Source organism: Seriola aureovittata, chromosome 16 (assembly GCF_021018895.1).
Source record: "Seriola aureovittata isolate HTS-2021-v1 ecotype China chromosome 16, ASM2101889v1, whole genome shotgun sequence".
NCBI lineage: Eukaryota > Metazoa > Chordata > Actinopteri > Carangiformes > Carangidae > Seriola > Seriola aureovittata.
Genome location: NC_079379.1, coordinates 6,848,434 through 6,860,461, shown reverse-complemented (window position 1 = coordinate 6,860,461; position 12,028 = coordinate 6,848,434). Strand labels below are relative to the sequence as shown.

Sequence of the window (12,028 nt, the reverse complement as noted above, 5' to 3'; positions counted from 1 at the left end):
AAAACTCACTGTAACAGACGTCAGTTTCAGTGTGAATTTGATATGAATCGAGTCGACACTGGTTTGTCCTGCCTCCGGGAAGTGGCCACATGTCAAACACTGACAAAAGCTTTTACCTTCTCTCATCTACTGACCTTTCAACATGTCACCAAACTGTCTGTCATAAAAAATGGAAGCAATGCAATCTGTGTAAGCTTTAATCAATGCAGGTAGTGACTGAGTGTATCAAGTTTTTCCCTCTGGGCTCAACGTAGCTGCTGAGACTGTTCAGCACTACAAACCTGTACAAACCTGCAGACCTGACTGAGCTGATACCGGCTCTCTTACAGACTCACTGACCTCGATTCGTCTCGTACAGAACTGCAGCTCACATGTTGCTGAATAGGCCGAGTGGGAGCTTCAGGGCTCAGGGACAGACGGTAGACAGGTAGCCTGTTAGCCTGTGGATACTACTCCTGATACCTCAGTATGCTGCAGTTTAGTTAAGTAACACAACTTTTAGCACTGGTTTTTGTTAATAGTTATTTTGCAATTTGATTTTAATACTTTTTACGTCTCCAGGCTGATTTCTTATTTCCTGCTTCTGTCATGTTACAACACGCATGTGAGTTTTGTATATTTAGATTAATGAGGCACGCTGCTGCTTTACTTCCATACCAGCACATTGCGTTTGTGTCTCTCTGAGGGCTGAAAGGTGCACACACCTAGGTGGTGAAATGCCAAAATAAAATAGCAGAGCTTCCCTCACATTTGAAAAAACACCCATGAGCTTGTGTTTTTTTTTTACACAGGCTTCCATGGTACAAACCAGAAAATCCATCTTTCAGCTCAGACTCTGGGGTTTGGTTAAATAAACACGTCACCACCAGCAGTGTTTTTGACACATTGACTGTTTTTTTTTTTTTTTTTTATTCCAAACGTGTGTCTATATATTGAACATCAGAGGGCCGGTGCCCTCCTACAGTCACCCCACACGTCAATATCAATAGTAATGATAACAACAGAATCATCAGAATAATATCCATCTGTCGTCTCCGTCCTGCTGATCAGCTGAGCACTGCTGGTACAAATCTGAGAGGAGGAGCAGAAAAAACATAAACAGCTGACAATATGATGAAACGCACAACAGGATTCACTCTACACACACACACACATACACACACACACGTTCACACACGCTCACACACGCTCACACACGCTGAAATCACCCATTTAAAGTCACATTTTACATCAACATTCCTGTGCGTTTTTATAATTTTCTTCATCTCGGCTGCTGCTGCTGGATCAGTTTCTAAACAGTTTCTATGCAAGAAGATGAAAAAGAAAACAATAAAACAAACAAACTACAGGCACTGCGCTTTAACATAACAAGTGTGAAAAAAATACATTGAAAAAAATGTGTAGGAGTTGATTAATACTTGGCTCCTTTGTGTTTGTACATTGCAACCGGGCGACTGTAAAGCAATTACACGTGGAATTGACAATCAATATCAGCACTTATGTTGTGTAATCGGTCGATATGATCTGTCGACGTGTGTGTATGGATCTGGGAGATTGCCAGCACTTTAAAGTGGTGAGTGAATCATCATTACATCAACTCAAAGACTCGATGTTCCCATGATAAAGAAAAAGAAAGAAAGAAAGAAAACAAGCAATAATCAGGTTGGACACAGGAAGGAAATTACAATCACAAATTTAATTTTTTTTTCTTTTCCAGTTTGGCCTCCAAAGTTTTACGTATACATATGTGTGTGTGTGTGTGTGTGTAGTTTGTATGACTGAGCTCCACTGACTTACTGTTTGGAAAAACTTTGATCAAAACAGCTTCAATACTCACCTAAAATATACAAAACTATACTAAAGGTAGTTCTTCTTTTAGGGACTGTATGCAAATTACTGGATTTGAGAGAGAGGCTGAACTTTTATGTTTCATTATTTAAAAAACCAACCCCCCCCAAAATTCAAAAATAACATAGCAGTTAATATGAATATATCAGTGTAACCATTTCGCCAACTTGTTCACATAAATCTTCATTTCACATTCACTCAAGACTCCCTCGATGTTTAACTTTGTTAATATCCATATGATGTTTTTATATAATACAAGACATATCATGAGTGAAATAATCAGTCAGCACCATGACTGAATATTTACACCTTGAACTGCAGTGAACCAATGACAGTCTCATAAATACAGACTCAGACAGCTTCATATGTCACAAACCTCAGGAACCAATCCTGTCAACTTGTGGGGATGAGGGGCGGGGCTAAATAAACCATGTCAGTACAGAGAACGAGTTTGCATCAGCACAACCACTAACACTGTGTCAGCCGCTGCCAGTTACAAGCTAACAAACAACATAAACAGATAAGAGATGCTAACTGTGCTAACTGTTCTGATACATCTGCTAGTCTCTGATTGTGGTCTCAAGAGACTCCTCATCTGGGTCTGACTGAGGCTCAAACATGTGGCTGAGTCTCTCTGATGTTTCCTCGTCTTGATACTCTCTGCTCTTTCACCTGTACACCTGGAGCAAGCAGGTGGTGGTGGGTGGGGCACAAGGCCTGATCCAGAATTTCTCAATGAAGAAGTAAGAGTAGATGAGCTTCAGACCCAGTTTTCCTTTCTTTTCACTTATTATGCGGGAGAACCATGTTAAACAAAATATTAATTATAGCAGAGATTTTTTACAGATTAAAACATGTCTGGAGAGGAACAATAGCCTCCAATTCGCACATTAGAAAAAGAAAATTGATACAATTCACTACAAAAAATCTAGCAAAGTAAGACTAAAATCAAACATAAATCTGCTTCCCTGCCCTCCTAAAAAATCTTAAGACCCACCTCCCTTTAGCCAAAAAAACCCGCCCCCTTATAATTTTCATACAGTCCCTCACTGTCAGTGTACATTACAGATTTTCTAATCTGAATTTGTGGTGCTGTATTTCCAAATGTGACCTGGCTTCGACCCAGATATGGCTGCCAGATTTGGTCTGAGTTTGGGGTAACTCCAATTAGCAACAGCTGGGCCAGCTTTGGGCCAGCTATGGGCCAGCTTTGGGCCAGCAGCAGGAGCTGGACCAGTGCTTTAGCTGTTTTGTTTGTATCATTCAAACTGGCATGACCTTGGAAATGATAAATGTCAGATTTAGCTTTTTAGACAAAGCTGTTCTGGCTATATGGGATTCTTAGGACTTTTACTTTGAAAAGCAAAGCAGTAGATGCTTCCTCGCTCTTTGGCGGCAGTGTACAGTTCGCTTTGTTCAAACCTTAAAAGAATAGCTCAGCACTTGGGAAAAGAGAGGGAGATGTTTAGATGGATATCAGTGTTATGTCAGGATGTGGGTAGCCTAGCTTAGCATAAAGACTGGAAACAGGGGGAAACGTCTGTCGCTGTCCAAAGTTCAAAAATACATGCATCATCCTTTATTTGGTCAATCGGACGCTACATGTAAAATAAGAGTTACCCCAGCTCAGCTTCGTACACTTGAGGTGAGTCTGTTTTTCAGAGCACCGCTCAGCAGGAGTCTGTACAAACAGCAAGAGTGTTAGAGCTACATCCTCCACAGACGTCCACATGATTGACAGATGACCATGAAAACTGTACAGCTGCTCTGCTACTGTCTGTGTGTGTGTGTGTAGGTGTGTGTGTGTGTGTGTGTCTGTGTGTGTCTCTGTGTGTGTGTGTCCTTCTGTACAAACACCTGGTTCAGTATTCAAACAGTAAAACTTCAGAGTCTGTCTCTGTGTCTCTGAGTCCTCCTCGCTTGGCACCGAGCGTGATGATTGCCTGAGGCAAGAGGTGGAGGACTGAGTGTGGGCGCCACTTCCTGTTTGTCCATCCTCTGCACTCCCCGCAATCCAAAGACAGCGGACACCTCAGCTGGTTTCATCCAAAATGTAACATATGTCTCATTCATCCTGCGAACAGGTCGGAGTGGTTTGATCCGTCCACCCCTGTAGGAAAGTTTCTGGTACGATCCACTGAGCCAAAGTGGCTTTGTTTTAGTGAAAGACCCCACAAATGGGTCAAAATGGTTCCTCCCCTCCACCCCCTGTCGATAGACCGGTTTAGACTGATCCAGCTGTGTTGTTGGGGCCAAAATGTAAAGTTCACTGACCCCTCCGTTAGTGTCCCGCAGCTCAGTCGTGCCCCCCAAGTAGGTCCCCTGGCGGGTGTGTCGGCGTCTTGGCAGGGGGCATTGGTCTGGGTGGTGGAGCTGGTTTGGTTTTGCCCCACTGAGGGCTTGCTGCCCCCCCGCCTCCCCCGTCACTGTCAGCTCTGTCTGTTGACATCGGGGGAGGCGGTGGCGGGAGGCGAGGCAGCGACATGGAGCCGTGGTGGTAGTGGAGGTGGTGAGGGTTGTGGCGGTGGTGGTGGTGGTGACCTGGCGCCACCAATGAGGGTGGGATCCGGGAGCAGGAGGAGGCAGAGGAGGATGAGGAAGGGGGAGGAGGTGGGGGAGGCGTAAGCGTGGCCGGCCGCAGGCTCTGGATCCGCCGGCACTCCTGGCAGATCCGCACATGGCTGCAGCTCTGCAGGAAGCTGCGCGGCGGGGCGGGTGGAGCCACCAGGGATGACGCCGGGGGAGGGGGAGGAGGAGGCGTGCTGGTGGTGGCGTTGGCGCCAAGCGGGTCCTCCAGGAGCCTCTGTGGCCCCGGGCCCAAATCAGGGCCTCCTGCCATACCTCCTCCCAGCCCCGCAAGCCCACCCGTCAGCGGGCCGGCACCGCTGTACAGTTTGCCGTTGCTGAGACGCATCTCTCGGACCAGACGGATGGGGCGAGGTGCGGCCAGAGCGAGGCGGGACGGGTGACGCAGGACTCCACCCCCAGTGCTGCTCAGAGGCCGGCGGCGACGAGAGCGGGAGCTTTTCTTACAAGAGACGGCGTTACGAAACTCCGTCAGCATCTCCTGACAGACAGACACCTGAGAGAGAGAGAGAGAGAGAGAGAGAGAGAGAGAGAGAGAGAGAGAGAGAGAGAAAGATAAACTGACTACATCTACATCAGGCCTCTTAATATGATTAATACAATACAGTCCCTCCAGAAAATTGCGATGTTGTGAGCGCAACAGTTAACGCAAATTCAACCAATCCCTGTGAATTCTGCACGACCTTGCAGTTTTGTCCAAGCGCCGCAACTTTTCCACAGTTCCGATCATCTTAGTTTCCCACGAGTTAAACCAATCCTACCGGTCCCTGCGCTAAACCTTGATGTGCGTCATCAAACTCACTTCCTTGTTTCTGGTTTTGAAGCATGTTGTGAAGCTGCGAGACACGTGTGACATGAACGTCTCACATTTACCAACAATAATTACTAGCGACAATTTTTGCAATTTCTTTTTTTCTACAGCAGTTTCATTGAAAAAAAAAAAATATATATATATAAAAACATTGCAAAATTCATCGCAACTTTTAAGAAAAACTGCCATGATATCAGGTATTTCAGCCCGCAACAATCCCAAAAATGGCCCGCGAAAATCCTGAAGGGACTGATAATATAAATATATAAACATTTTCTGAATAATAAAGGTTGTTTTCTCCTTCTCTTTTCTCCTTGCTTTGAAACACTCTATTTGGATATAATCTCGGTGATAAAGCTGAGTGATAAAAAATGTGTGAGTCTGTCAGTGTGTCAGTGTGTGTGTGTTCATGTGTTCATATATGATGAAGAGAGAGAGAGAGAGAATGTGTGAGTGATGAAGACGTGTGCTCACACATCAACACATTATGCTCTGGGTGCTTTTATCTGAGCGAGTGTTAATGCTCTGCAGCTTCCCGCCTCAAACCAATGTTATCTGTAAATATGGTTGTGTGTGTGTGTGTGTGTGTGTGTGTGTGTGTGTGTTTGCCCTATAATCTGTACTGTAAAAAAAACAGCCGTGGCAGAAAGTCAAATAAATGACAGATAAAATAAAGAGCGAATGAAAGTCAGAAACAAACTGCGTCTGCAGAGGACGAATGAACGAACAACAGACTGACGGCTGGAATACAGATACAGAGAGAGAGAGAGAGAGAGGGAGAGAGAGAGAGAGACAGAGAGAGAGACATCTCTGCTTCCTTTTTTCTGAATTCAAATTCTTTTCCTTGCTCTGATGTGTCTTTCAGGTTCATATCAAGCTTCTTTTTCAAGCCACACTAATCAATATTTAATCAGTATTTTTACATTGAGCAGTTTTTTGACTTCAGTGCTATGGAGCAGGGTGTATTCCTGAAACATAATCCACTTCCTGTTCCACTGATTGATGACACTTTGTGACACTGATAACTGAAACTGATGAACAATAAGGTTTTATTTATCCATATAACCGGCATCCTCATTGTACTCTTAATATATAATATCAAAATTGTATCATATATTCAAATGTTTTTTTTCTTAGCAGACATGTTTTCTATAGAACTTTCTAATCTATCTGGTGAGGCAGGACAAAAATTATGCTTTATTTTAATACACAGAATTATTGATTCATGTATTAATTTCTCATTGGAGCTTTAAACAGACAACAATCCAATCACATGCTTTAATTTAGACACATTCGTCAAATTTCGTCAAAGATTTTCCTCTGACAGTGAAACTGTATGAGCTGTATCTTGATTTTAAATCTGACAAACGCATATTCAAAACAATGAAAATTTGCAGCTTTTTGCAGCAAATTTTTGTTATGCTAAGCTAGCTGGAGTTATAAGCATCAGTGTCTGAGCTTTGAATGTAACAAATGAAAATCACGTTACAAGCTGAACAGGAACAAACCCAGCTAAGAGCACGGTGGAGTTAGCACAAGATTAGTTCAATGTTTAGCACCCAGGAGCAAGAAAACAGAATTTATATCAGATGCTTGACAGGTAAAACCTAATAGAACCATTATAGAGAATGACTTTTTCTTTTTTCATATTACAGGAACAACAATAGGTTAAACTAAACATAAACAGACACAAAATGTTAATAACTTAATAAGAACAGGCTGATGTAAAACATCAGATCCTCCGGGTGAAAAAAACTCGCCAAGAGACGAAGTAACGTGAAAACAAAAGTAAATGAAAAAAGACGAACGCTGACAAGAAAACATTCGTGAAAACAAAGCCTTTTCTAAACAGCACTGAGCTGCAGTCTTCAAACCCAGGAGCTTTTGTTTTTATGACTACACCACCCCATGTTCTGTACATCATTTTATACACATTTGCCCCAAATTCAGCTTCACAACAACAACAACAACAACAACAACAACAACAACAACAAGATGATTTAATAATGGAGCCACTCAGCAGAATGGGCGAGGTTAATGTGCGACTTTGAATGAAGCTCATTCTGATGACACTCGACAGGCACACAGGCGAACAGGCGGACGACCTACTGAGCTGTTTGAGCTGAGGTTGAGGCCGGGGGCGGGGCAGGAGGAGGAGGAGGACGAGAGAGGAAGAGGAGGAGGAGGAGGAGGAGGATGGTGAAGGTTTACCTCGTCCGTCTCGGCGGTTCGACGCGTCGACCACACAAACTCCATGATGGCCACGAAGACGGCGATGATGAGGCCACAGATCAGGACCACGAAGATCCCGCCGATGTTCTCCATCCCCAGACCTGAGACACACAGAGGAGAGCGATGATAACGGGTTTATTCAATACGGGATAAAAGTCACATTCTCATATTAGCCATTTAAAGGTAAGGTTAATAAGTCTAGTCAACAAAGCACATTCAAAAACAACAAAACGAGCTTTATGGAGAGATTAAAATTATGGGATTATCGCAGACTATAAGAGGATATAAGTAAAGTGACCCTCACCTTCTGTCTGAACACCTGTAGAACCTAAAGCAGCTTCAGGCTCTGTGAGGCTGTGCCTAGGCCCATTAGCCGTCATGCTAACATGTCGATGCTTAGCAGGTATAATGTTTACCACATTCAGCATCTTAGTTTAGCGTGTTAGCATGCTTATGATTGCTGTCTGAGGCAGGCCGTAGCATGGCTACCCATTCATTCATCTTGGTCTACTTTTCTTTTTTTTCTTCTTTTTTTTTAGTTTTTAGGTGGAAATAAATCAGTTAATTATTAAATGCTATAAATAAGGTTTTCCAAAAAAAGTGATTGAAAAACTGATCAATAACTTCTAGTGTCTTTACACACAACACAAAAAACCCCCACAAAAAAAAAAAAAAAAAAAACAGAAATACATATAAAAGCATGCAATTTGTTAGTTGCTTGTCTGTAAGACCTGAGCTCATAACTTTTCTTCAGAGAAAGGACTAAAAGGCTTTTATTTTGGAGGATTTTTCTCACAGTTTCTGTCTATAATTGTAAGGAAATGTGGGACATAAAGGAACAGTAACACACACGTACTGTATACTGTGCAATCAGCAATAAAGAGACATTTGATTAGTCTTAATGGGATCCCAATAGCTTCACACTCACGCACACACACACACGCACACTGGGAATGAAGGAAGCTATACGAACGGATGACAGAGAGCAGCGGATCAATACTCAGACAGGACTGATAGAACCATGATCAGAGTGAGAAAGTCGATGAAGAGGAACTGTCTCGTCTCCTTACACTGACACACATAAGGACAAAAAAAAAAAAAAAAAAAAGAGAAGCGCACCAGTAATGGAAACGTTAAAGGAAAAATTCAGTCTTCATAATCGATTGAGAAAAAAAAGAAGGAGAAATCGATGGACGCAGAGAAGCAACACGCTGGATGACAAAGTTTGTGTCGTGTCAGAGGCTGTTTTATGTTTTTGTCTCATCACGAAGACGAGCAGGACATCAGCTTGTCTCTTTACTCCCCCCTGACATTCGTTCACCTTGCTGCACCACTTTGTTCAATAAAGTTATTGAAGATGGAAAACTAAAGCTAATGGTGAGCCAGTGAACTCAACAGACCATCGTCTCCTGTCTCAGTCTGTCTGCAGACCGCTGCTCCTCTGTGGAACAATAAGCTAAGCTAATAAGCTAAAATAGCTCCAATATCTATATTTTGGACTTCCCCGGCTCGCCGTTCACTCACAGGTCAACACTGTCGAGCAACACGCTTACCCGCCTTTTTCTTCATACTGGAAATGTCTGTGTTAAACACAACCTCCCAAAAAAAAAAAAAAAAAAAAAATCCCCCATAAACTCAAACAAACATGTCTCTACAAACAGACATCACAGCTGCTTTCCTGCAGAACATCTGGCTGCATCCACCTTCCTGCAGAGTGTGCCGACTCTGTTTTCAGACTCTTGTGTTACATGTACACTCAGATGTGTAAACAGCTAATTGTTGTGCATCTTTAAGTGATTGCACCATCTGCCGCTGGAGCTCGTCTGTTTGTTTTTGGGGTTTTTTTTGTTGTTGTTTTTTTTGAGTCAGGCTGAGTGTTCGGTTTTTACAGTTACACTCCGTCGACAGATTTATCAATGACACATTTTCATAATCCGTTCATCTGTACGTTCATGTGTTAAAAGGCAGCGGCTCCCAAAATCTTTACTGAATCTTCCTGAATGAACTAAATAAGGAACAAGTCCCTTCTTGAGTGGAAGCAATTAAAAGCGACGCTGCAGCGTGCATCTGCTGCTTTTCAACAGATTTTCCTCAAAACTGCCTCTCTGCACAAAAATGGCAAGTTTACCAACTCCCCGGGAATAAAGAAACAAAACCTGAACGTTTTCTCTGCAAGGACTCATCCTTCACTTGATCTCCTCAGTCACCGCTGTAGGCTTCCTTGTGTTGTCGATATTTTAAAGTCGGGGATGCAGCTGCCACTCTGAGCTCATTTTCAACGTCCAGCTGTGATCTGTATTTTGACTTGATTGAAGCAACTGCAGAAAAAAAAACCTCTCAACACAGGTAGGAGTGGGTGAAAATGAAGGAAGGAGTGTGGCTCTCCCGCCCTGCTGTGTCCTTTTCCACTTCAATCCAAAATGCAGCCTCCTCCTTGAACCAGAGGTGACATTTATGAGCTGTTCTTCTTCTGTGGTGCTGAAGTCGGCAGCTGCTGTTGCTCAGAAGAGCTCCTGGGATCCAGACATATTCTGCAGAATCCTGCACTGGGAGAAACCTCTGGAAATGTTTGTGTTAGGCAGAGATACGAGGTCGAGGTGTTCTGCAGCTTGTTGACCTCGATGAAGGAGTCTACGTTCCCCCCTGTGTTTCACTCGCTGCTCCCACGTCTCCAGTATTCTTATGAGTGATGTGATTTTATCTTCCAGCTGTGGAGGAGGTGTGTTGGCGCTCTGCATCTGCAGATTTAGTTCACAGAGTTTCTGAAACAAGTTCATTCTCGTCCTCATCCTCCTCCTACAAGAAGTTTCTGATCTCATCCCACAATCCAAACCCAGCGGGTTGATCACACTCATAGAGGACCCCATAGTAACCAGTCTTGAAGTCTGGCAGTTAGTGACCAGTCAACATCTCTTAATGCCCCCCCCGCCCAAACCAAAGCAGTCTGCGGGTCTGTGTCCAGACATTTCAATCTAAATCAATAATGTCAACCTGTTGGTGGCACTAGATGAAAAGTCACAAGATCTTAGGACTCTCTCTTAGGACTGTGGATGTACAAAATGTGATGGCAATCTAATGAATATTCATCCAACTCAAGTCAAGTTACTTTAGTGATGAGTGCAACTCAGCCTGTGGGAAGTTGTGTAATATTTCTGTGTCTCTGGATGAGCTTTAACCTGTCGAAGAAAATAGTAGTGACAGCTTGGCAACTACAAAGTCTGTGTTTGACACTATAGGTGTGGGGAGTTGTATTATGGGAAATGTAGGATCCAGTGTTTTTGGAGGTTAACCCATGCTAGAGCTTTAAAGAGCTGAGAGAGATGGAGATGGAGAGAAGAAGAAGAGTTGCTCTGGAGGAGCTTCAGAGGAGCAGGAGAGAAAAGGAGGACAGAGATGAAGAAGCTGAAAGTGTGAGAAGGCAGAAGGAAAGAGGTGAAGAGGAGAGGAGGAGGCGGGAGGCCAAACAGAGAGAGGAGGAGAAGAGGAAGGAAGATAATCAAAAGGCCCTGGAGAAAGAAAAGCAGCAGCAACTGAAGACAGAGACGCTTCAGTGGAGAGAGGTCATGATGGTGCAGGAGCAGCCCATCATGAGACCCATTTACACCATCAGTGATCTGAAGAAGGCGCAGCAGAGGAGGTGCGAGGAGGCGGAGCTTCGCTGTGTGCAACACAACACCAGCTTGAAGCGCCTGACCTCTGTGGTGAAGAGCCAGGAGCAGGGTCAGAGAAAAACTCTGATCAACAACTGGGTCGGAGAGCAGACGACACGCTGCGAGGAAGAGCTCCGCCCTGACGACTCCGCCCTCAGCTGCAGTGCTGAAGGAAAGAGCCTCAAGTCTCAAACTTCACCAAAGTCCACCAGGGCCCTGCACTGGCTGCAGAAGAGACTGAAGTCTGGACTGAGAAAGAAGCAGGATGAGGGTGAGGATGAGCTGGAGAGGAAGATGGAGGCTCGCAGACTCAGAGAGCTGTATGGACAGAGGAAGTGCAGCAGCCTCTTGTCTGAGCAGATTGATGGTTACTGCATGTCCAGGAACCGCATCCTCAAAAAGTCCATGCCCTGAATGGAACACATCCCCCCTCCCTCCCTCTCCTACTTTCTTTCCCCTCAAACCCCCCCATACTTCTCTCCCCCCTTCTTTTTTTGCCTGTCTTGTGCTTCAGTAAAATCCTGTTGCACTGACGACATGTGAGTTGTACTTGTACTGTGATGTGGCCTGAGTTGTGTATCAGATGAAAAACACACTCTCAGTTGCCAGTTTATGAGCCTCACTGATACAAACGAATGCTGATCAAACGCAGCGGTTTAACCTCAGAGAACATTTTGTTGGAACAGTTTTGGAGATGTGCTAGTTTAACTTCTGGGGCTGTAGTTTGTGGTGTTGTTTGCAAGGTCAGTGAGGGTCTATCAAACAAAACACACAATCTATTGCACAATTGTCCAACATGTTTCCCTCACCAAACATTGTCTTTCATGGCGGCCACAGTGTTTCCAGCTCAAAGACAGATGCGTCGTTATGTTGTGTTTATTTTGTCCTTGTCCATGTGACC

The 12,028-nt window shown here is 44.1% G+C and overlaps 1 protein-coding gene across 2 annotated transcripts in view; it reads right to left on the bottom strand.

Annotated features, from left to right (window-relative positions):
- Positions 1-1,752: 1,752 nt before the first annotated feature.
- The window catches only part of LOC130183977 (glutamate receptor ionotropic, kainate 5-like), a 218,708-nt gene continuing 208,432 nt past the window's right edge, over positions 1,753-12,028 (bottom strand). The window contains exons 20-21 of one of the 2 annotated variants that reach the window (XM_056399689.1): positions 7,355-7,578; positions 1,753-4,930 (exon numbers count right to left, since the gene is read on the bottom strand). In XM_056399689.1, the coding sequence (XP_056255664.1) occupies positions 4,145-4,930; positions 7,355-7,578 (1,010 nt within the window). In that variant the 3' untranslated portion in view covers positions 1,753-4,144. The remainder of the gene's footprint in view (positions 4,931-7,354; positions 7,579-12,028) is intronic. The other variant, XM_056399690.1, reaches the window with a different exon arrangement.